Source organism: Scardinius erythrophthalmus (genome assembly GCF_964197995.2).
Source record: "Scardinius erythrophthalmus genome assembly, chromosome: 1".
NCBI lineage: Eukaryota > Metazoa > Chordata > Actinopteri > Cypriniformes > Leuciscidae > Scardinius > Scardinius erythrophthalmus.
The window spans coordinates 22,265,238-22,288,382 of NC_138221.1; the positions used below are offsets into that span (position 1 = coordinate 22,265,238).

Below are 23,145 nucleotides of genomic sequence, written 5' to 3' on the forward strand. Positions count from 1 at the left end.
TCTTTATAGAGTTCTTAGCATGATCTTGGCATGATATAGCACTTAACTAATCGCTATTAGCATGTAGCTATTCACTGCTAGCATGTGTAGCATGTTGGAAGTGCTGTTTGCTAGCATGAGTCAAAAGAGCCAAACCTCATCTCTATACGATGTTCTGATACAGAGATATAGGTCTTGCAAAACGGTTGCTAGGGTACTCAAGTTTGGTTGCTATGGAGTTGCTTGGGAGCTGGGAGCTTTAAACTTAATAAGTTTAAAGTGGTTTGAAGTTTAAAGTAGTTTACAAGTTTTTGAGTTTTGAGTTTATAAGTTTAAATGAGTTTAGAGTGTGTGTGTGTGTGTGTGTGTGAGCAATAAAAAAATATACAAAACAATCTAAAATATTTTCTAAATAAAATACAATTAAAAAACGTATTCATATAAAATAATGGAAATTTTTAATAATTAAATATAAACTCATTTTTGAGTTTTGACTACGAACACATGAAAACACAGCTATACAACATAGTTCAAAACAAATAAATAATTAGTAATTTCTGAACATTGACTCAGTCTTTATTCACATTTTTCTCACGTTTTCTCAATAAAATTAATAAAAGTATAGAATATAATAGCATATTTCTAATAGGGGCACATTGTAACGCAGTGTTACAACATGCCCCTGCCTGCACAACTGGGATTTAAACCCTGCTAGTGTCTTCTGCTAGTTAGCGGAGCATTAAATAACTATCTCAACTGTTAAATAACATCTTGGAGATTAAAATAATATCAGATTTGTCTTATTTTAAATAAACACAAAAAATAGAGATGAAAAATTAACTTAAGTAAGAAATTTACTTTTGCTATGGTTTAATAAATGTCTATGAATATCTTCCAAAATAGAAATAATTTTGGCGGATTTTTTTTTTTTTCTATGTAGTGTTGATATGGCAACTAGTAAATACACAAAGTTCCGTCATCCAAGCATGTGCGGAAGTATTTAAAACAAGCGTGTTACAACTAACCCCGCGTTAGGTTGTGCCCCGCGCTCCCCTACGTTTTAATACGTTTTGGGAGTTCATTTTTAGTCCATCTCTGCAAAACGGACTTCAGGGTAGGAGATGGACTAAAAATAAACTCCCAAAACGTATTAAAACGTATTCTGGAAGATGAATTCTTCAAAGCTGTAAGATTTCATCAAAAATATCTTAATTTGTGATCCGAAGATGAACGAAAGACTTACATGGTTGGAACAACATGAGGGTTAGTTTGGGTGAACTAACCCTTTAACGTTACAGGTCAGTATGTAAACGTTACGGTGCGTGTCCACTGGCATGGTGCGAGCGGAGCGGAGTGAGCGTTTTCAATTCATTCCTATGGAAGTCGAGCTTCACGCTCGCGCAATGCATTTTGGGATTGACAGCAGACCAGAGAAAGCATTGAGAGCGACTGAGGGCGTCAAAAGGTTGGTCAGTTCTTGACTTTATGCACATATCAAGCGAAAAACGCAGTCGGCAGCCAATTGCTGTGAGGTTCGTCATGAAACTCTAGATGGTGCATGCTTGACATGTAAACTGTTAGCAATCACATCATTTCCAACACCTTTCTAACATTAACAGAGGAAGAATCTGGAAGCTTCTCGTCTCTGTGTTCTTAATAAGCACCAGAGCAAATACAAAAACATGAACTGCTGTTAGAAAACATGAAAATACTGTTTGACGTTTTATCTTCACCATAATCAGTAATGTCAGAAAGAGAAAGTTGCACAGTGCTGCTATGTATATTGCTTTATTTCTGCTTGTTTTGACATGAGCGCCACCTACTGTCAGAGAGTGATTTTGCATTCACTGAACAGACAAATCACATGTCAAAATCAAACTTTTTTTCAACACATTCATGTTGGGTTGAACATGAGTTAACAGAAACCAATCAAACAACAAAATGTCTGTTGCTCATTGTGGCTGTTAAGAAACTAATGAATGAATGAGGCATTTATATGGCGCTACTATTTACTACTGTACACACCAAGCGCTTTACAATCACATCAGGTGTCGGCCTCATTCACAACCTGGATGATACAACAGCAGCCACAGTGAAACAGCGCCAACTATAGGTGGAGAAGAGATATTTGACTGTGACTAACTTACACAGAAGAGATTTTGTTTCTCAGCACATAAAGATGAACTACTTACCGTGATCTCAGACTACAGTGATGTGGTTTCTCCACTGCATGAATCTTCATGTGTATCTTCAGGTGACTTTTAAAAGAGAAAATCTTTCCACACTGATCACACTCTCTGCTGTGGATCCTCTCCTGTGATTTCAGAGATGATGGTCGAATGAATCTCTTGTCACAGTGTGAACACTTGTAAGGTTTTTCTCCAGTGTGAATTATCTCGTGCTGTTTTAAACATTGAGTTGTAATAAAAGTCTTCTCACACACAAAGCACATGTACTCTCTCACACCGGTATGAGTTTTCTGATGTCTATGTAAAGAATTCTGCAGTGAAAAACTCTTTCCACATTCAGAACATGAATGTGGCTTCACCTTCGTATGAACTGTAAGGTGTCTCTTCAGGCTTGATGACTCAATAAATGTTTTTCCACACTCATCACATGTGAACGGCTTCTCTCCAGTGTGAACTCTCATGTGACTTTTAAGGTGTGCTGATCGGCTGAATATCTTCCCACATTGATTGCATGTGAACGGCTTCTCTCCAGTGTGAACTCTCATGTGAATCTCAAGACTTTGTTTGTATGTGAAACTCGATCCACATTGATCACATGTGTGCGGTTTTTCTCCAGTGTGGATCATCTCATGTCTTTTCAGAGATGCTGACACACTGTATCTCTTGTCACAGTGTGAACACTTGTAAGGTTTTTCTCCAAGGTGAATTCTCTCATGCTGTTTTAAACAGGTCACTGTAATAAAAGTCTTCTCACACTCAAAGCACATGTACTCTCTCACACCAGTGTGAATTTTCTGATGTCTATGTAAATATTCCAGCAGTGAAAAACTCTTTCCACACACAGAACATGAATGTGGCTTCACCTTCGTATGAACTGTAAGGTGTTTCTTCAGGTTTGATGACTCAATAAATGTTTTCCCGCACTGATCACATGTGAACAGCTTCTCTCCTGTGTGAACTCTCATGTGAATCTTAAGAGATGTTTTGTCTGTGAATCTCTTTTCACACTGTTCACACATGAACGGCTTCTCTCCGGTGTGGATCCTCATGTGAACATTAAGGGATGATGATTGACTGAAACTCGTCCCACACTGATCACATGTGAACGGCTTCTCTCCAGTGTGAACTCTCATGTGAATCTCAAGATGATGTTTGGCTGTGAAACTCTTCCCACATTGATCACATGTGAACGGCTTCTCTCCAGTGTGAACTCTCATGTGAATCTCAAGACTTTGTTTGGCTGTGAAACTCTTTCCACACTTAGTGCAGGTGAAAGATTTCTTGTCTTTTCTTTTCTTAATCTTCTTAGTCTTTGTGTGACTTTGAGGTTTGACATGATGTTCCTCCTCCACTTCACTCAGTTCTTCACTCTCCTCACTCTCTTCCATTAGCTCTGAAATGAAAGAAAAAGAGTTTTTTGAATTACATTTCCAGCATCTGTCACATTTAGTGTTTGTCTGTTATGTTTGCCTGTGACACCCAGTTTCCCCAGGTGTTTCTTTGATTTAAGTCATCACCTGATTCGTTAATTAGTCGTTATGAGTTCATTTGAAATCGAAAGCAGCTATCTGTCATTGAGTTTCATATTTTTATAGTATAATCCCACTGCATTCCCAACAACATAAATGATGCCTTCGTAGAGCATTTTTAAGGAAAATACCATCAGGGGACACATACTGCAAGCGCATCATCAAGCAAAGTGTGTTTCTCACATCGCATATCCTGTGCAATGAAGCCTGTGATTCAACCTTTTGAACTTTATGAATGTAATGAATGAGTACACACACAACGCCAGTAAATTAGCTTAAAAAGGGAAATATATATAATTAATTATGACAAGTTATAAGTGTGTGTATATATTTTATCAACTCTTAAGAAAGAGCATGCATACAGACTCTACAATCTCTTAAAGTCCCCGTGAACCGGAAGTTGCAAACGACTTTTCTCCAGTGTTATGACGTATTTCCAAGTGAAAGGGAATATTGAACAGAGGTTAAGCATTTTCAACCCAAGCCGTCAAACTTACGCCATTCCAGACCGGAAGTAACTTTTCAGACTTTGATTAAAGATAACCACGACAAACAAAAATTTTTTCTGTGTATTAACTGGCACAGATTAATTGTTCACCACAAAACTAGTAATATGCGCTAACAAAGTAAATAGAGTCAATTTTGATTTCAAGGGGACTTTAAAGGCTACATGAAATCAAAATTGACCCTATTTACTTTGTTAGCGCATATTACTAGTCTTGTGGTGAACAATTAATCCATTTAACCACTCCTCAAACCGTCAGTCTGCTATGAGCGAGAGATGCAACTTCCTGTTGCGACTTCCTGTTGTTGAATGCGCATGCGTCGCGTCTGAACGCGTTGTTGTCTTTGGAGCTCCATCGATTTGATTTATAATTCTTGATTTTACTCTTTAAACTTACTTACAACAAACATTTTCTACTTTTCCTCACTGAGAAGCACTACTGCTCAAACCTCATAGTTACAACGCGGACTGTTGAGCAGACGTGTCTCAAGCCTGTTAGTGATCCAACGCTGGATACTCTTATAGGTTACTCCCGGGGATCACGGCTGAACGCGTCTTCTCAACACTCACTTACAAACATTTTTCACCTATCGTGCGTCTACTCTACACCCGTACCACTAAAAAGACGGATTATATCTAAGACGTTTGTCAGAAATTAGTATTAATTGATAGCATCACTGGTAGTGTCGTTGCTAACTTACTGTCCATCTGTTAAAATGGCGAATATATCAGATGTATGTAGTCTACCTTTTGGTGCAGGTGAAGACACATTTGAGCTGCACGCGGTGCAGTCTGAGCCGGAAGCTGTTGAGAAACAGATCCACAACCTTTTAGTGAGACAGGCCGAGCTGATAGACCGGCGTTTGGCTCTTGAAACATCACGCGCCGATGCTCACAAATCAGAGATTAATGTTACTAACCCGCTGACTCCGACCTCGTCTACTCCGTGCGTCACTCAGCATCGGTCCCGGGCGCCAAGGTCGCGATCAGCCATGGTCTCGTTCACTCCGGCTCCAACACGCCACCACGAAGCCTGGATATTTCCGCAGCGGAAGACGCGAGTCAGGTCTAGACCAAGACCCTCTCCGACCCTCCCGGTTTTCGAGTTATCCACACAAAACCGCTTCTCCCCTCTTCGCGAAACAGAACGCGATGCTGTGATCATCGGTGATTCCATTGTTCGGCACGTCCATGCTACATCAGGTAAAAATAAGGTGCACAGTCACTGCTTTCCTGGTGCTCGTGTTTCTGAAATCGCTGCTCGCGTTCCCGATATTCTGAACGATAACGAGCGCGTCGGAACTTTGGTATTGCAAGCGGGAGTGAACGACATCAGGCTGCGCCAGACGGAAGTTCTGAAGAAAGACTTCAGGAATCTGATCGAGACGGTACGCTGCACATCGCCTGAAACAACGATCATTGTGTCAGGACCGCTTCCCACGTACCGTCTAGGACATGACAAGTTTAGTAGATTATTCGCACTAAATGAATGGTTAACGTCATGGTGCAATGAACAGAAACTGCTCTTTGTAAATAATTGGAATCTGTTTTGGGAGCGTCCTAGGCTTTTCCGTGCTGATGGCTTACACCCAAACAGATTCGGATCGGATCTTCTGTCAGATAACATCTCCAAAATGTTAAATACCTTTTGACTAGTAACCAAAAGTCCAAATCATAGTCTCTGCTGCACCAAATTAACTGATATAAATACTAGTGTAGAACATTGCATAAAAACTGTGTCTATTCCTCGTTTAGTGCGATCAAATAATAAATCTACTGCAGGATCTAGGAAAAATCTAATTGTTATTAAAACAGAAAATGTTGCTATTAGTAAACAAAAACAATTTCTAAAGCTAGGTCTTTTAAACATTAGATCACTCACACCTAAGGCAGTTATTGTAAATGAAATAGTCCCAGATAATAGTATCGATGTACTTTGCCTTACTGAAACCTGGCTTAAACCAAATGATTATTTCGGTCTAAATGAGTCTAACTCCATCAGGATACTCCTATAAGCACGAGCCCCGTCTGATTGGTCGTGGCGGCGGTGTTGCAACTATCTATAGAGATTTTCTTAGTGTTACTCAGAAAACGGGTTATAAGTTTATTTCATTTGAAGTACTTGTACTAAATGTTACGCTCTTAGATGATAGAAAAACATCCCTATTATCTCTAGCCTTGGCTACTGTATATAGACCGCCTGGGCCTTACGCTGATTTCCTAAAAGAATTTGCAAATTTTCTCTCAGATCTATTGGTCAATGTCGATAAAGTATTAATTGTTGGAGATTTTAACATACACGTAGATAATCAAAATGATACGTTAGGGGCTGCGTTTACAGATTTATTAAACTCCTATGGGGTTAAGCAAAACGTTACCGGACCAACTCATCGTCTTAATCATACACTCGATTTAATTATATCACATGGAACCGATCCAACCGATATAGAAATCATTCCGCAAAGTGATGATGTAACTGACCATTACATGGTAACTTGCATATTACATACCCCGGTAATATATCATGCTGCGCTGCGTTATCGATTAGGCAGAACAATCCTTCCATCCACCATAGATAATTTTTCAAATTGCTTATCGGATCTGTCTCAGCTGCTGCCTGAACCCAAACAAACAGATGAACTAGACGAACTAACCAGCACTATGAGCACCATTCTCTCTGGAAAATTGGATATTGTTGCACCTATGAGACTAAAAAAGGTCAGAGAGAAAATTAAAGCACCATGGTACAACAATACTACGCGTGTTCTAAAGAGAGAAACCCGTAATTTAGAGCATAAATGGAAACAAACTAATTTAGAGGTCTTTAGAATCGCGTGGAAAGACAGTATGTCACGCTATAAAAAGGCCCTAAAAGCGGCCAGGGCTGAGCACCTCCGCAAACTAATAGAAAACAACCATAACAATCCTAGGTTCTTATTTAACACCGTGGCTAGACTAACAAATAAACAGATGTCTCCTGAACAAAATATCCCGTTACAGTTTAGTAGTAATGATTTCATGAATTTTTTCACTGAGAAAATAGAAAACATCAGATCCACAATTGTAAACGTTCAATCCTCAATCGCGCCTTATAAATCAGCCTCGATTATCACCCCGCAAGAACAATTACAGTGCTTTACAACTATAGAACAAAAAGAGTTAAATAAACTTATCATTTCATGTTTATTAGATTTCATCAACATGTTTATTAGATCCCATACCAACTAAACTATTGAAAGAAGTGTTACCTATAGTGGAAGAGCCTCTCCTCAATATTATTAACTCATCTTTAAAGCCGAACTCGGCAACTCTAGCGAACTTTAGTCACTTCTTCGCTGATTTTCCCTTTTGTTGTTGCATGTTTTCCCCACGAGCTCCCCCTACAGCTGTGGTGGGGCGTATATTTCACAACACAGTCGTAAAAAACTCACTTGCGGTGGCCTCCTCCCCTTCTCTACCACTGCTCATGTGTGTTTGTTTTGATCGGAGCAAGCCAACTGTATCGCGTGGAGCTATGTCTATCGAGGTGGGTAATCTGGTAATACATCATACATGCGTGTGTGTTTATGTCGAATTGCCGTAAAGCAATTTGTGTTTCGCGCTCGTTCTCGTTCTCGCTTTTGCTTCTCACGAGACTTCCAATTTCTATCTTGCCGGGACGGTAGTGAACAAGTTGCAAGGTTGTTTTTTCCGCCTGGGAACGCTGGGGGGAGTGGGGAAAGTCACCAATATCACCAGAACAGGTTGTTTAACCATACAAATAATTTCTAGACAGTTTTATTAAGTTAAAAAAGCTACCAAGTTCTCCTTTAACTTTAGGTCATGTTCCAAGAACATTTAAATTGGCAGTTATAAAACCTCTCATTAAGAAACCACAATTAGACCCAAATAACCTAGCAAATTATAGACCCATTTCAAATCTACCTTTTATGTCCAAAATATTAGAAAAAGTTGTGTCTGCCCAACTGGGCTCTTTCTTGCAAGAAAATGACACCTATGAAAAGTTTCAGTCTGGATTCAGGCCGCACCATAACACTGAAACTGCGCTCGTTAAAATCACAAATGATTTACTCTTAGCTTCTGACCAAGGCTGTATCTCAATACTAGTTTTACTTGATCTTAGTGCTGCGTTCGATACTATAGATCACATAATACTCTTAGATCGACTACAAAACTATACCGGTGTTCAAGGACAAGCATTAAGCTGGTTCAGATCATACTTATCAGACCGCTACCATTTTGTCTATTCAAATGGAGAAAAATCGATCATAACTCCAGTAAACTATGGAGTGACGCAAGGATCTGTGTTAGGCCCTCTATTATTCTCAATATATATGCTGCCACTTGGAAATATTATAAGGAAACATGGAATTAGTTTCCATTGTTATGCTGATGACACTCAACTATATATTTCATCACGGCCAGATGAAAACGCTAAATTATCCAAACTGACAGAGTGTGTTAAAGATATAAAAGATTGGATGACGCACAATTTTCTTTTATTAAATCCAGATAAGACAGAGGTAATACTTATCGGTTAAAAAAACCGCCCACAAAACCTCTTACAATACAACTTTAACATAGTAGGATGTCCTGTTACTTTATCCTCTCCAGTAAAAGACCTGGGTGTTATACTAGACTGCAACCTGTCTTTTGAAAATCATATTTCATATGTTACAAAAACAGCCTTTTTCCACCTTAGAAACATTGCTAAGCTATGTAATATGCTATCTGTTTCTGATGCAGAAACGTTAGTTCATGCATTCATGACCTCGAGACTAGATTACTGTAATGCTTTATTAGCTGGTTGTCCTGCATCCTCAATAAACAAGCTACAGCTAGTCCAAAATGCCGCCGCTAGAGTTCTTACTAGATCAAGAAAATTTGACCATATAACACCAATTTTATCATCACTACATTGGTTACCTATAAAGTTCCGTATTAATTACAAGGTATTGCTACTGACTTATAAAGCCCTAAACGGCTTAGCTCCAGTCTATTTAACGGACCTTCTATCGCCCTATTCACCTTATTTTCCATGACAACAAGGGCGGCGCCATTACGCTCATTTTGTCATCTTACTTCCGGCTGAGCGGGACTTCAACTTCCGGCTGAAAGGACCTACGCTAGTTTCTAGCATAATTCTATAGTTGTAACGGTAAAATATGTTAAGTATTATATGCTCAGTTAGGGGCTGACATAACAATTGGATTAAGATGATAGAACGATTTAACCAACGGTGTTACGAACACAATGTAGGCTAAAGCGATCGGAGTGTTGTGGTGTGCTTTACGATTTACACGTGGAGCACCTAAGGCAATGGCGGAAGGCGCTAAACTTGAAGTGCTCACCCAAGCGCTTTGTGTTCGTACCATGTGTGTTCGTACCACTTTATGGACGGGGAGCAGACTGACGAACGAACACCCTTACCCCGAGTAAAGGCTCGGCTACGATGTTCTGGTAAAGAAGTCCCGCCGGGTGCTGAACAGGTTGTCAGATTCAGGTAAGCTACCTAACTGTTGTTACCTAACTTACCTATCTATGTGCTTGTTAGCCTTACGTTAGATGAAGTCCGTTCTATGAATACATTTAAGATTAGTAACGAGCTGTTCACAAAATACAACGAATCTGGCATGATTACCATTGGCCACCTATATGTCATATTTCTTATATTTCGTTTACTTTGTTATATGGACCTAAGGGTCTAAAATAAAGAATGAATGATTATTCACGATAGTACACTATATTATGGTACATTACAGTCTTACAATAGCTCACATTATTCCTGTAAGGAGGCCAGCTAGCTACATCTCTCACTCAGATATTGATATTGACCTACGGCGAGTTAGGAGATTGTGTGTATACTGTCTCTTTTTTAACGCATCTCTCTTTTTCACACTGTTCTAAGTATGAGTGCCATCATAAATTAATTAATTCTCATGATTCTTTTTTAAGTACTAATGTAAAAATGTTTATTGTTCTATTATTTCATCGATGAGAGTCAGTGTTGCAGTGGACAACTGTGAGGATGATAACAGCCACATGCCCCAGACCTGTGATGCAGAAACACAATGGGAGGATCCATCCGTCTCTGACCACAACTACACTTCAAAATCTCAACTCAACCTGAAGCCACCTACATCTGAAATGGGAACACAATGCGTTGAGCCAGTGCCATAGTACATAACTCTGCTGAGAAACGACCACCTTTGTCAGCTCTACACAGGGTCGACATTGATGCATTCCACTTTTTCCTGATGACTCTGATGAAGCTGCGTCTTAAAGGGTTAGTTCACCCAAAAATGAAAATTCTGTCAGTAATTACTCACCCTCATGTTGTTCCAACCCCGTAAGACCTTCGTTCATCTTCGAAACACAAATTAAGATATTTTTGATTAAACAGAGCTGTCTCACTCCTCCATTTTTTTTTTCTTAATTTGTGTTCCGAAGATGAACGAAGGTCTTACGGGGTTGGAACAACATGAGGGTGAGTAATTACTGACAGAATTTTCATTTTTGGGTGAACTAACCCTTTAATTGCAGGGTGATCTTGCTGAAAGGTTTGGTGTTTCTCAGTCCATTGTAAGCAAGGTGATTTTCGTGTTTGCGTGACATCATGGAGGAGAAGTGTTTCAGAGAGCAGTTTCCAAACACAACATGTAGAGCACAATATATCAAAATATCGCAAATGTATATATTGCAATATGCATAATTTTTTTTTGCTTTAATAAGCTTTAATCAGTTTATATAATTCATACAGTGAAAAACTATGCAGTGTTTTACTTTTACATTTGATTATTCAGTTTCTGTTGTTAAATAGACCTAATGTAGGATAACCTGAACCCCGTGGTTTACACTGATGTAAAAATAACACATCTTATATACAGTAAAACACTGATGTTCACTTTCACAAGTTGAAGGGATGTTTTCTTGTTACAAAAAGAATGTGAAACACATATGTAGGTTATATAATTTTAAATCTAATTTAAGTTAATTTTATATACTTTAAGCATTATCGCATCGCATATCGAATATAGCATTGTTTAATGAGTTATCGCATATCGCATTTTTCTTCAATGACTTAATAACTTCGTCCAGGCAATGAAATAATGGCAGACAGAGGCTTCACCATTACTGATCTCCTCTATGAAAGGAAGGTGAAACTTGTCCTCCTTGTGAATCTTGTAAAACAGATGTTACCTGTTGTGAATATAGTTATTTTTATAAACCTTTACAATGTGACCAGATGTTACCTGTTATGAAGTTTTTTTTACAAACCTTTACAATGTGACCAGATGTTACCTGTTATGAAGTTTTTTTTATAAACCTTTACAATGTGACCAGATGTTACCTGTTATGAAGTTTTTTTTTATAAACCTTTACAATGTGACCAGATGTTACCTGTCAGTTATTTATTATAAAACAATATAATGTGAGCTCTGTAGATTCCCCTTAAAACTTAAATGAATTAAGTCTTCTAGTTAGAAGGAATAAGTCACGTCAAGTTAGCAAATGAATACCATCTTGGTTTATTACTTATGAAATTTAAATGGTGAAATGTGTCTACATGAAGGTCAGTAGAAGGTGTCTCTAGCTTCCTGAAAACATCAAACACTTCTTACAACTGATTTTATACAACTTATTTAATCGTTCATTTAACCAATTACCTAATCTCCGATCCTTAACCCTAAATATTCTAATTCCTTATTATTTACAAATATTTTTTTATTGCTGCTCCGTCAACTCCTTCTGACAGGACGTAGTTAAATATTCCCATAGGTTAACGTTACCTCTGGCCACGTTAACAATGACGATGGATGAGACAATGTGTGACGAACTGATAGTAGTACGAAGTTTTCTCCGTGCTCCCAATTTAAAACATTTACGGTATTAACGTTATTTGTCATTTTGATAAAGTTTTGGCTAACTATAAACAATCTTCTAACGACTGAAATAGCTACCGGATGTGCCGTGTCAGTTTAACGGAAGTCGGATGACAAAATGCGGAAGCGCGAAGTATTAAAAGTGGGCGGGGCGGAATAAGGTGAATTAGACCTATTTTCAGGCGCTGCGTCATATCATTACGCCTGCTCATGGTACAGCCGCACAGTTCCTTGATTATTACGCCGGAATGAGAGTAGTTCCTAGTCATATAGGCTTAGAAAATCGCAACTTTTCATTTTCCGTCGATCTTAGTACACGGTTTAACTACAGAAGAGTCAAGTTTTAAATAGGAAAAATATTGAAACTCTTTGGTCATTTTGAAAGAAATGCTACTGGACTCATCAGAATCAATTATCTATGCTAAGCTATGCTAAAAGTGGTACCGTCAGACCCGGAGATCGGCTGAATGGATTCTAAAACGGTAAAACTCAACTGTTTAACTCTGGGGGAGATGTAAAATGAGCATATTTCCGAAAAAAGTGGAGTATCCCTTTAAGCAGGAATTTTTATTTTTTTTAATAATACTTAGACTCAAATTCTTTTAATTAATTCAGTTTCTTTAAGAAACCTAATTATATAACAGTATATCTGACCTGCTGTTTTCCCCAAGAGACCTGACAATGAGACGTCATGATGTTTTGCCTTCCGTAATGACTGAAAGAGGTGCTCCCTATTAATATTGTATTTCCTACACTGAAGAAGAACATGTTCCACTGTTTCTGGTTGATTACAATAAGTACATTTCCCAGTTGGGTGCTTACCTATTTTATACAATGAAAGGTTTAGACCTGTATGACCTATTCTCAGACGAGTTATTAAACTTTCTTCCCTCCGTTTCCAGCCCACCATCCTCCCAACACCAACCTGTCTCTGTACATTATATAAATGCCTTCCAGTTTCACTGTTATCCCAATACCCCTGCCAAACGGACTGTGCATACTTCCTGATAATTGACTTGGCTTCTTCTTTATTTAATGGGGTTTTTAAGTCTACATGTTTAGTTTTGAGTGATCCTTTGGCCAGCATATCCACCTGCTCATTCCCCTCCACACCGACATGAGCAGGAACCCAAAGAAAGCATGTGGATAGACCCTTTAACTCCATCCTGTATAACATAAGGAATATGTCATTGATGATATTGGATCTAAATAATGATTTGCCAGATTTAATACTCATAAGTGCAGACAAACTATCAGATGCAATAACAGTATTATTTGTTTCCCTCTCTTCTATCCACTGCAGGGCCAATAATATTGCAATCAATTCTGTGGTATATACTGACACATGATCCGATATTCTTTTCTTAATATATGACTCACTTGCTGGGATGTAAACTGCTGCACCTGCACGCCCTGTATCAGGATCTTTGGAACCCGTTGCATTCTTATGCTGCGTTCCAGTTAGTGATGGGAAGTTCGGCTCTTTTCAGAGAGCCGGCTCTTTTGGCTCAGCTCCCAAAGAAGAGCCGGCTCTTTCGACTCCCGAAAGGCTCTTAATTTAGGATTTTTTTGTAGGCCTTTATTTTACCATAACTTTGCAAAAATGAATGGTTTGTGTGTTGAAAACCCTTTCATGTGCAGTGTTTTTATGCATTTATTGCACAAATTAACAACAAAACAGCAAATAAACAGCTCTGTTGTCATTGAATGCAAGTTTTTTAAACCTAGGGATCCTATATAAAGCGACGAGAATACTTTTTGTGCGCAAAAACAAACAAAAATAACGACTTTATTCCACTATTCATTTCCTTCTCTCTGGGCCTCGAGTCTTTTCACGTAGTGTGTTTGCGCAGCGCGTCAGTGTTGTACAACACACGCATCACACACATGACCAGCGTCGGCCAATAGTGAGCCTACGTGGTGACGTGTAACACAGACACGCTGCGCAAACACACTACGTGAACTAACTCGAGGCCCAGAGAGAAGGAAATGAATAGTGGAATAAAGTCGTTATTTTTTGTTAGTTTTTGCGCACAAAAAGTATTCTCGTCGCTTGATATACTTAAAATTGAGCCACTGTAGTCACTTAGACTATATTAACGATCTCTTTAATAACTTTTCTGGGCCAGCAAGTTTCAATCCCTTATAAGCCTATGGAGAAGTGATCCAGCTCTCAAATTTAATCAAAAATATCGTCATTTGTGTTCAGAAGATGAACGAAGGTCTTACGGGGTTGAAACAACATGAGGGAGAGTAATTACTGACAGAATTTTCATTTTGGGGTGAACTAACCCTTTAACGTTGTTACGACTCGTTAACTTGCAGTGGAGTGCTGCTTCGCTTCACCCACCTCTCTGTTTTTACATAATGGTATGATCCCATATCCTCACATCTGATTGGCCGCGATGCGATTGCTGACCAATCAAAACAAAGTTCTGCCTTGAGGAAAGCAGATCAAGGAAAAAAACTGGGAGCCGGCTCTCACTCGATGCGAGCCGGCTCTTCTGATTCACTACAAAGCATCGGCTCTCAGAGCCGCATCTTTTGCGCATGACACATCACTAGTTCCAGTCCACTTTTAGACACGCACTTGCGAACTTCCCTAAGCACTTCCCCTCGGGGGAATCTCTGCCACCATTTTGAAGTGCGTTCCACTTCGTGAAGTGGACGAGGGAAGTTTATATGGACAGACCCTCGCTCCCTCGATTTTGACCGAGGGAGCGAGTCTGCTTCAAATGTACACTTCAGGCACCTATATGTCCCACAATGCAGTATGATTGTGACGTCAACACATATCTCGTCTAATCACAACCACAACAGACAACTTTATGATATTAGTTATATATATATTTATATTTAAAACAACCCAAACACGCCTATACATTTGGATGCTGCATTAAACAAATTCTTAAAGGGAAAAAAATGTAAATAATAAATCAACTCCACAGCTGATTCCAAGTGATCAAGGGCTTAGGACGTTCCAATTCAGCCCATTGCAGTTTCTGCCAGTAGTGGGCACTCGCAATGACGTACATCCGAGTGAACGAGACGGAGGGAAGTTAGCGAGTAAGGGCATGACAATTTTGGACTGGAACGCAGCATGAGTGCATTATCTTCTTCTTCTAGGATTTAATGGCGGTTGGCAAACCAACTTAAAAGGTGCATTCCCGCCACCTACTGGAATGTATACATAATACATATAATATATAAAAGTCTACACAGAACAGTTTTACATCCTATTAAATAATCCTGTTTCCTTTAAAAATATAAATAACTCATGATAAATTCTTGTTTGTTTGGTACCTTCTCCTAGGAGAACCTGAAGTGTCAGCTCATTGATTTCTATATTTCTTAAAGCGTGTCTTAGCTGGGACCGCTCTCTTTCATAAGCTTCGATCTATAAGCACATGTTTCTACAGTTTCAGCTAACCCACATTTATCACAATTTCCATTCTCATGTTTACCAATTCTTTGTAAGCATTGATTTAATAAACAATGTCCAATACGCATTCTCGTTATTAAAACGTCCTCTTTCCTGTTTCCGAATCTTCTTCTCTCTGAACCAACTTTTTCTTGAATGCAATAAAAATGTCTACCTTTTGTTCCTTCATTCCATTCCTTTTGCCAAATTTCCTGTATTTGTTTTGCTATTATCACTTTAATTTCTGTTTTACTTAATGCCACTTCAATGTCAGTTTGTGAATGATTTAATGCCTGTTTTGCCAGATTATCAGCCTCCTCATTTCCTTTCACACTCATATGCGATGGAACCCATACAAGATTTACCAGAAGTCCTGTCTTGTTCTGTAAAGACTCTGTATTACTTTGTTTATCATGTCTTGAACCAACTTTTGAAACCTGACCTGTTGAAAAGAGATGGTATTCATCCCTCCTGGGATGGTGCTGCTCTTCTCTCTAGTAATATGGCTCATAGTCTTAGAGCTCAAACATGACAATCTGGGGCTCAGGTCAGGAAGCAGACAGACTGGCTAAACCGACCGTCTGCTAGCGGCCTCGCGTCACCAAGGTCAGATAAATCCCATCACATAGAGCCTCTTTCACCTAGCTATCATCATATAGAGACTGTGTCTGTTCCCCGAATTTGGAAATCCAAAAAACGTTTAAACCCAACTAAGGTTAAAAATTTAATTGATGTTCAACAAATAAAAAACAGCTATAATACAGATGAGCAAATGCTAAAGCTTGGGTTGCTGAATATTCGATCGCTTACTTCAAAAGCACTCATTGTTAATGATATGATTTCAGATAATAACCTAGATGTGCTGTGTTTGACAGAAACCTGGCTAAAACCAAACGATTACATTACTTTAAATGAATCAACCCCGCAAGATTACTGTTATAAACATGAGCCTCGTCTGAAACGCAAAGGGGGTGGTGTTGCTGTAATCTATAGTAATAGTTTCAAAACCACTAAGAAATCAAGTTTTAAATATAATTCTTTTGAAGCATTGGTGCTTAATGTAAAAATATATAGTGTAAACGATAAATCACGTTTGAGATTTGTGCTGGCTACTGTATACAGGCCACCAGGGCACCATACAGACTTTATCAAAGAATTTGCGGACTTTCTATCAGAATTAATATTGACTGCAGATAAAGTACTAATTGTTGGTGATTTTAATATACACATCGATAATGAAAAAGATGCATTGGGATTGGCATTTAAAGACATTGTAAATTCAATTGGAGTTAGACAACACGTGTCAGGACCTACTCATCGTCGTAATCATACTCTAGATCTAATATTATCACGCGGAATAGATGTTGATGCCGTTGAAATTCTGCAGCAGAGCGATGACATCTCAGATCATTATCTAGTCTCGTGTAATTTGCATTTAGCCAAGGCTGCAAAGCCGACTCCGTGTTTCAAATATGTGAGACCTAGGGTAAACGTACCTATTAAGCTCACCAAAATCTACATTGAGACATTTTTAGTGCACAAGATATTGGTTTTAGTACAAGAAGTTATTTTAAAATAAAATATTAATCTCTCACACTATAATATTTCATTTTATTTTAAATGACAAAAGTATTTCAATTAAGATGTACATCATTAAATATAAAAAGTCTGGCTGTGCTTAATGGGTACATTTTGTACCCTTTAAGCACACCCCTGTTCCCAATAAGCTCACAACAAGTTTTATTAAAAAATCTTGTTTATTTTAAACAACCTTTTTAAGGAATAATTGAAAAAAGTTTTATTTGAAGGTACAGAGTCAATCACAAAAAAACAGAACACTAAAATCAAGCAACAAGGCATTCAATTTGATCAGGTAGCCTATCCTATTCATAGTGATGTGTCATTCAAACTCATTGCAACATCTAGACTAGTCCACGTTCAGCTATGTAACCCATATTGAAAAATCAAATAACAAAACAAACCAATGTGCTCCTTAAAGGGATACTCCACTTTTTTTGGAAATTGGCTCATTTTACAACTCCCCCAGAGTTAAACAGTTGAGTTTTACCGTTTTCGAATCCATTCAGCCGATCTCCGGGTCTGGCGGTACCACTTTTAGCATAGCTTAGCATAATGAATTGAACCGGACAAGACCATTAGCATCTCTCTCAAAAAAATGACCAAAGAGTTTCGATATTTTTCCTATTTAAAACTCGACTCTTCTGTAGTTACATCGTGTAATAAGACCGACGGAAAATGTAAAGTTTAAATTTTCTAGGCTGATATGGCTAGGAACTATACTCTCAAAATCGCACCTTTTCATTTTCCGTCCGTCTTAGTACACGATGTAACTACAGAAGAGTCAAGTTTTAAATAGGAAAAATATCGAAACTCTTTGGTAATTTTTTTGAGAGAGATGCTAATGGTCTTGTCCGGTTCAATTCATTATGCTAAGCTATGCTAAAAGTGGTACCGCCAGACCCGGAGATCGGCTGAATGGATTCGAAAACGGTAAAACTCAACTGTTTAACTCTGGGGGAGTTGTAAAATGAGCTTATTTCCAAAAAAAGTGGAGTATCCCTTTAACTCTCTGGGTCAGAGCTTTCCTGTCTACTCCAAACTTCTTGGACAGATACGACAGGTTTCTGATGGCTCCTTCTTTGTATGACATGCCTCTTTCATCTTTGGGCATACACTATAGTTTCGTCTAGCTTTTGTCGTCTTAAGACTGTGAAAATAAGTTTATTAATCATTTTTTTGAAGATTAACAGTGACAACCATCAGTTAATATTTAAATTCTGATTATTAAGTATTTACATAGACGTTTAATGTGGGTGAGCTTAAAGGGAGCACACACTGTGCTTAATTGGAGCAAAAACATTTTTTAATTAATAAATATTAAATAAAAATTTAAAGGAAAATATTTAGCTAAATTAATAATCTAGGTAATGTATTAAGTTTATACCAATTTTAATATGAACAACTATTATAGACAATATCTATGAAATTATGCTTTTTCTAATTGATGTCACACTGAAGCTGTGTGATTGTCATAGTAGTGCACCCTTTAAGCTCACCTAACAATAATATGAATTCTTTAAAAATTACAGCAGTTTAAAACCACAGACTATCAATAAAATGTAAAATTATAATATTATGGATTTAAAAGTACAAGCCATTAATTCCTGTGAAGTAATATATTAATGTAGCACACAATCTTATACAGCTAGTAAGCTAGCTATGTTCGTAGCATCTGGGCTATGTTGCTAAAACTATCTTTTAGATCTAACTGTAATTATTTCCCACATCCAGGTTCCAGGTTATAATATTCAAAAGTCTAAACATTAATCTCTTAATTTTGCAATAAGAAGATGTACTTCTTCAAAATAAAGGCTTAAACGTATAAAAAATGCACATCTGAGGGGCTCCTCTTCTGGTGAAAGTTTTCAGACAGCTTTGAAAATAGCCGCCAGACAGTGTGAACACATGGACACACATATCTCAGTGTGCAATGGTCTGATTGGTTTAAAATTACAGGAGGTATATAGTAACAAACACATCAATTGGTTAATACATCAAATAGGATAATACATTGCTGTTTCTTTTTATAATCTGAGCTCCAAGATGGTAGTGTGCTTAATGGGTACTTGAGCTTAATAGGTACGTTTACCCTATCACTTCTGCTACTAAAGATTGCTTTATTAATAATCTTCCTAATCAGTTTCATCATCTCAGCATCTCAGATAGCTTAGAAGAACTAGATATTACAACAGAAACGTTTAACTCTCTCTTTTCCAGCACTTTAGACACAGTTGCTCCGTTGCGCTTAAAGAAGATTAAAGAAAATAGTCCAACGCCGTGGTACAACGAGCACACTCGGGCCCTTAAGAGAGCAGCCAGAAAAATGGAGCGCAACTGGAAGAAAACAAAACTAGAGGTATTTCGCATTTCATGGAAAGAGAGCTCAATTACTTACAGAGAGGCTTTAAAAGCTGCTAGATCTGCTTATTTTTCAACCCTATTAGAAGAAAATAAACATAATCCTAGGTATTTATTTGAAACGGTGGCTAAACTAACGAAAAATAAAGCTTCAAGCACCGAAGTTTCCAAGCAACACAGCAGTAATGACTTTATGAACTTCTTCACTTATAAGATTGATAATATCAGGGACAAAATTATAACTATGCAACCGTCTACTACAGTATCGCATCAGGCAGTGCATTGTAGTCTCCCTGAGGAAAAATTTTATTCATTCGTTGCTATAGGAGAGGAAGAATTTACTAAACTCATTAAATCATCTAAATCTACAACATGTATGTTAGACCCTATACCGACTAAGCTACTGAAAGAAATACTTCCAGAGGTCATAGATCCTCTTCTTAATATCATTAATTCGTCTTTGTCTCTAGGATACGTACCAAAAAACTTTAAGCTGGCTTTGATTAAACCGCTTGTTAAAAAAACGCAACTTGATCCTTCAGAATTAGTCAATTACAGGCCGATCTCGAATCTACCTTTTCTGTCAAAGATATTAGAAAAGGCAGTATCCTCACAACTGTGTTCCTTTCTTGAAAGAAATGATATCTGCGAGGATTTCCAGTCCGGATTTAGACCGTACCATAGTACCGAAACAGCTCTCGTTAGAGTCACAAATGATTTGCTCTTATCATCCGATCGTGGTTGTATCTCTCTATTAGTGTTACTCGATCTTAGCGCTGCATTTGACACCATCGACCACAACGTTCTTTTAAATAGATTAGAACATTATGTTGGCATTACAGGAAATGCACTAGCATGGTTTAAATCATACTTATCTGACCGTTATCAGTTTGTAGCAGTAAATGATGAGATGTCTCATCGATCACAGGTTAAGTATGGCGTACCACAAGGCTCAGTATTAGGACCGCTGCTGTTCACTCTGTACATGCTACCATTAGGAGATATCATTAGGAAACATGGAATTAGCTTTCACTGTTATGCTGACGATACTCAGCTCTATATTTCTTCAAAACCTAACGAAACTTATCAATTCACAAAATTAACGGAATGCATAGCGGATATAAAAAATTGGATGACTTGTAATTTCCTACTTCTAAATTCTGAAAAAACAGAGTTTCTAATTATTGGACAAAAAACTTCCTCACGTAATAATCTAGAATACTGTCTAACACTTGATGGCTGTTCTGTTAAGTCTTCGTCGTTGGTTAGGAACCTGGGTGTGCTCTTTGATACCAATCTTTCATTTGAAAGTCACGTGTCTAGTATCTGTAAAACTGCATTTTTCCATCTTAAAAATATATCTAAATTACGTCATATGCTCTCATTGACAAATGCGGAACAATTAGTTCATGCGTTCATGACCTCAAGGCTAGATTATTGTAATGCTCTACTGGGTGGTTGCCCTGCACGCTTAATAAACAAACTACAGCTGGTCCAAAACGCAGCAGCTCGAGTTCTTACCAGAACCAGGAAGTATGACCATATTAGCCCAGTTCTGTCAAAACTGCACTGGCTCCCTATTAAACATCGCATAAATTTTAAAATATTGCTGATTACTTACAAAGCACTGAATGGTTTAGCTCCGCAGTACTTGAGCGAGCTCTTAACGCATTATAGTCCGTCACGTCTATTACGATCTCAAAATTCCGGCCAGTTGATTATACCTAGAATATCAAAATCCACTGCTGGCGGTAGATCCTTTTCCTATTTAGCACCAAAACTCTGGAACAGTCTTCCTACCATTGTCCGGGAAACAGACACACTCTGTCAGTTCAAAGCCAGATTAAAGACACATCTCTTTGACCTAGCTTTCACATAATACATTATAGACTTCTATAATTTAATGTTATGCTGCATAGATTAGGTCAGCCGGAACCGGGAACACTTCCCAAAAATCCTGATGTACTCGTTACATCATGAGAAGAATGGCATCTACGCTAATTTTAGTGTCTGTGTTTATCCCAAGGTTTTTCCTGCAGCCTGCCGGATCCAGGCCGTATCCAGATCTGACGAAGGACCTGCGCCTGGACCGATGACAACGCAGTGCTGAAGTGCCAACTAGTCTCTCCCTATGGAGGATCCCACTACCACTCTACAGATAAGGCGTTGTCGGGAAAATTCGTCTCGCGGTCCTACCCCAAAGCAACAAATAAAATAAAATTCCTTATCAAAATTTATAAGGAAAGACAAGTATTTTGTTTAGGCTTGGCTTGTAGGGAATTCCAAACCTGCGTATATTCTAACGCACATAACTATAGAACCCATTCTAAATGCGCATGTGACCGCCATCAGCGTTTCTCACAGGTTCGCGTTTAAAGTCTGTGTAGAGAGAATGGTGTCGTCTTAGCGGCCCCTAATTTAATAACAAATGATCATTGCGACGGAACAAAATCAATTAAAACTAACTTTAGATGGAAATAACTTAACTCTGCTGTAAAGCCGAAACAATCTCTGTTACCTTAAATTATACGCTTATCTCTGTAAAGCTGCTTTGAGACAATCTACATTGTTAAAAGCGCTATATAAATGAAGATGACTTGACTTGACATGTCTTGCTGATGATGTTCCACTTTCCTAGAGCTGATAGAGAATCTGTACAAATCACTGCCCTAGTTGGTTGTATTTCTTCTATCCACTGAAGTGCTAGACATATTGCTATTATTTCTGCAGTGAATACCGAAAAATGATCTAATATTCTTTTTGACATTCTAATGTTAAAAAGTGGAATATATATATACCGCTACTGCTGTTTTCCCAAATTCTGGGTCTTTTGAACCATCAGTGTATATTTGCACTGCACTATAATAAGTTTGATCAATGTATTGCTGTATACCTAAATTTTCTAATCCATTTGTATCGTTGTGCTTTTCTTTAAGCAATTGGATATCAATCAAAGGCATTGGGAAAATCCAAGGAGGAATTGCTGACCTAGCCACAGTAGGGGCAACATTGAAATCACTTAATCCCATTCTCAGGGCTTCCTCACTGGCCTTCCATCCAAAACTTGATAACTTTTTATGTCCATATTCCCAACAGTCCTCCAACACCAGTTTAACTGTGTGAGTGAGTGTTCGAGTGTCCCTATATGCTTATGAAATACCTCATCTTTAACTTGAGCCTACAAATTACTTGAGGCATTACACCCATCTCTACTTGCACTGCTGATATTCTTAGTGCATAGGGGAGAGTGGGGTGAGTTGTGCCAGTTTTTACTCAAAGTGACTTTAAAAAGTGAGGCCATGGCAGTAATGCCTTCAACTTAATGATGTACATATATTTCAGGATGTGGTGCATCCCTGAGAACAATAACTTTGGATCTGAAATAAATTGTTTCAGAAATATAGCTCTTGGAAAAAAAGTGGTCTCATGGCACAACTTGCTAGCCTGGTTCTACCAGACTCTCGTACATTTCATTTGTACAGAGAGTCTGGAATCTCTCCATTGAGAAACGTTTACTTCCTTGTAGGCGGGTTCTCTGTTAAAGTTCAAAACTATTGGATCTGCCCAGAGTCACTCAGGATCTGCCATAGCCAATCGCTAACGTGTGGTCGTGACGTATGTCATGCGCCGAAACCGGCCGGAAACATTTAAAAATTCAAAATGTATAAGGACAGTGATGTATTCAGTCAACTGTCGAAGC

The 23,145-nt window shown here is 38.2% G+C and overlaps 2 protein-coding genes across 2 annotated transcripts in view; both read right to left on the reverse strand.

The window, feature by feature from the left end:
- The window catches only part of LOC308697049 (uncharacterized protein), a 94,471-nt gene that overhangs the window by 32,530 nt on the left and 38,796 nt on the right, over positions 1-23,145 (reverse strand). The gene's annotated exons all lie outside the window — the stretch shown is intronic.
- LOC308691783 (uncharacterized protein) lies at positions 1,753-3,648 on the reverse strand. Its single transcript, XM_081367339.1, has 2 exons — positions 2,172-3,648; positions 1,753-2,086 (listed from the first exon to the last, which is right to left on the reverse strand). Exons 1-2 carry the CDS (start codon positions 3,554-3,556, stop codon positions 2,041-2,043), a joined length of 1,431 nt encoding a protein of 476 aa, XP_081223465.1. The 5' UTR covers positions 3,557-3,648; the 3' UTR covers positions 1,753-2,040.

Bases quoted from the DNA above. Each gene is read 5' to 3' on its own strand.
- LOC308691783 (XM_081367339.1), bottom strand. From the start codon at position 3,556: ATGGAAGAGAGTGAGGAGAGTGAAGAACTGAGTGAAGTGGAGGAGGAA. The intron at 2,087-2,171 runs GTAAGTAGTTCA...CTCCACCTATAG, and splicing joins CACTGTAGTCTGAGATCACG to TTGGCGCTGTTTCACTGTGG.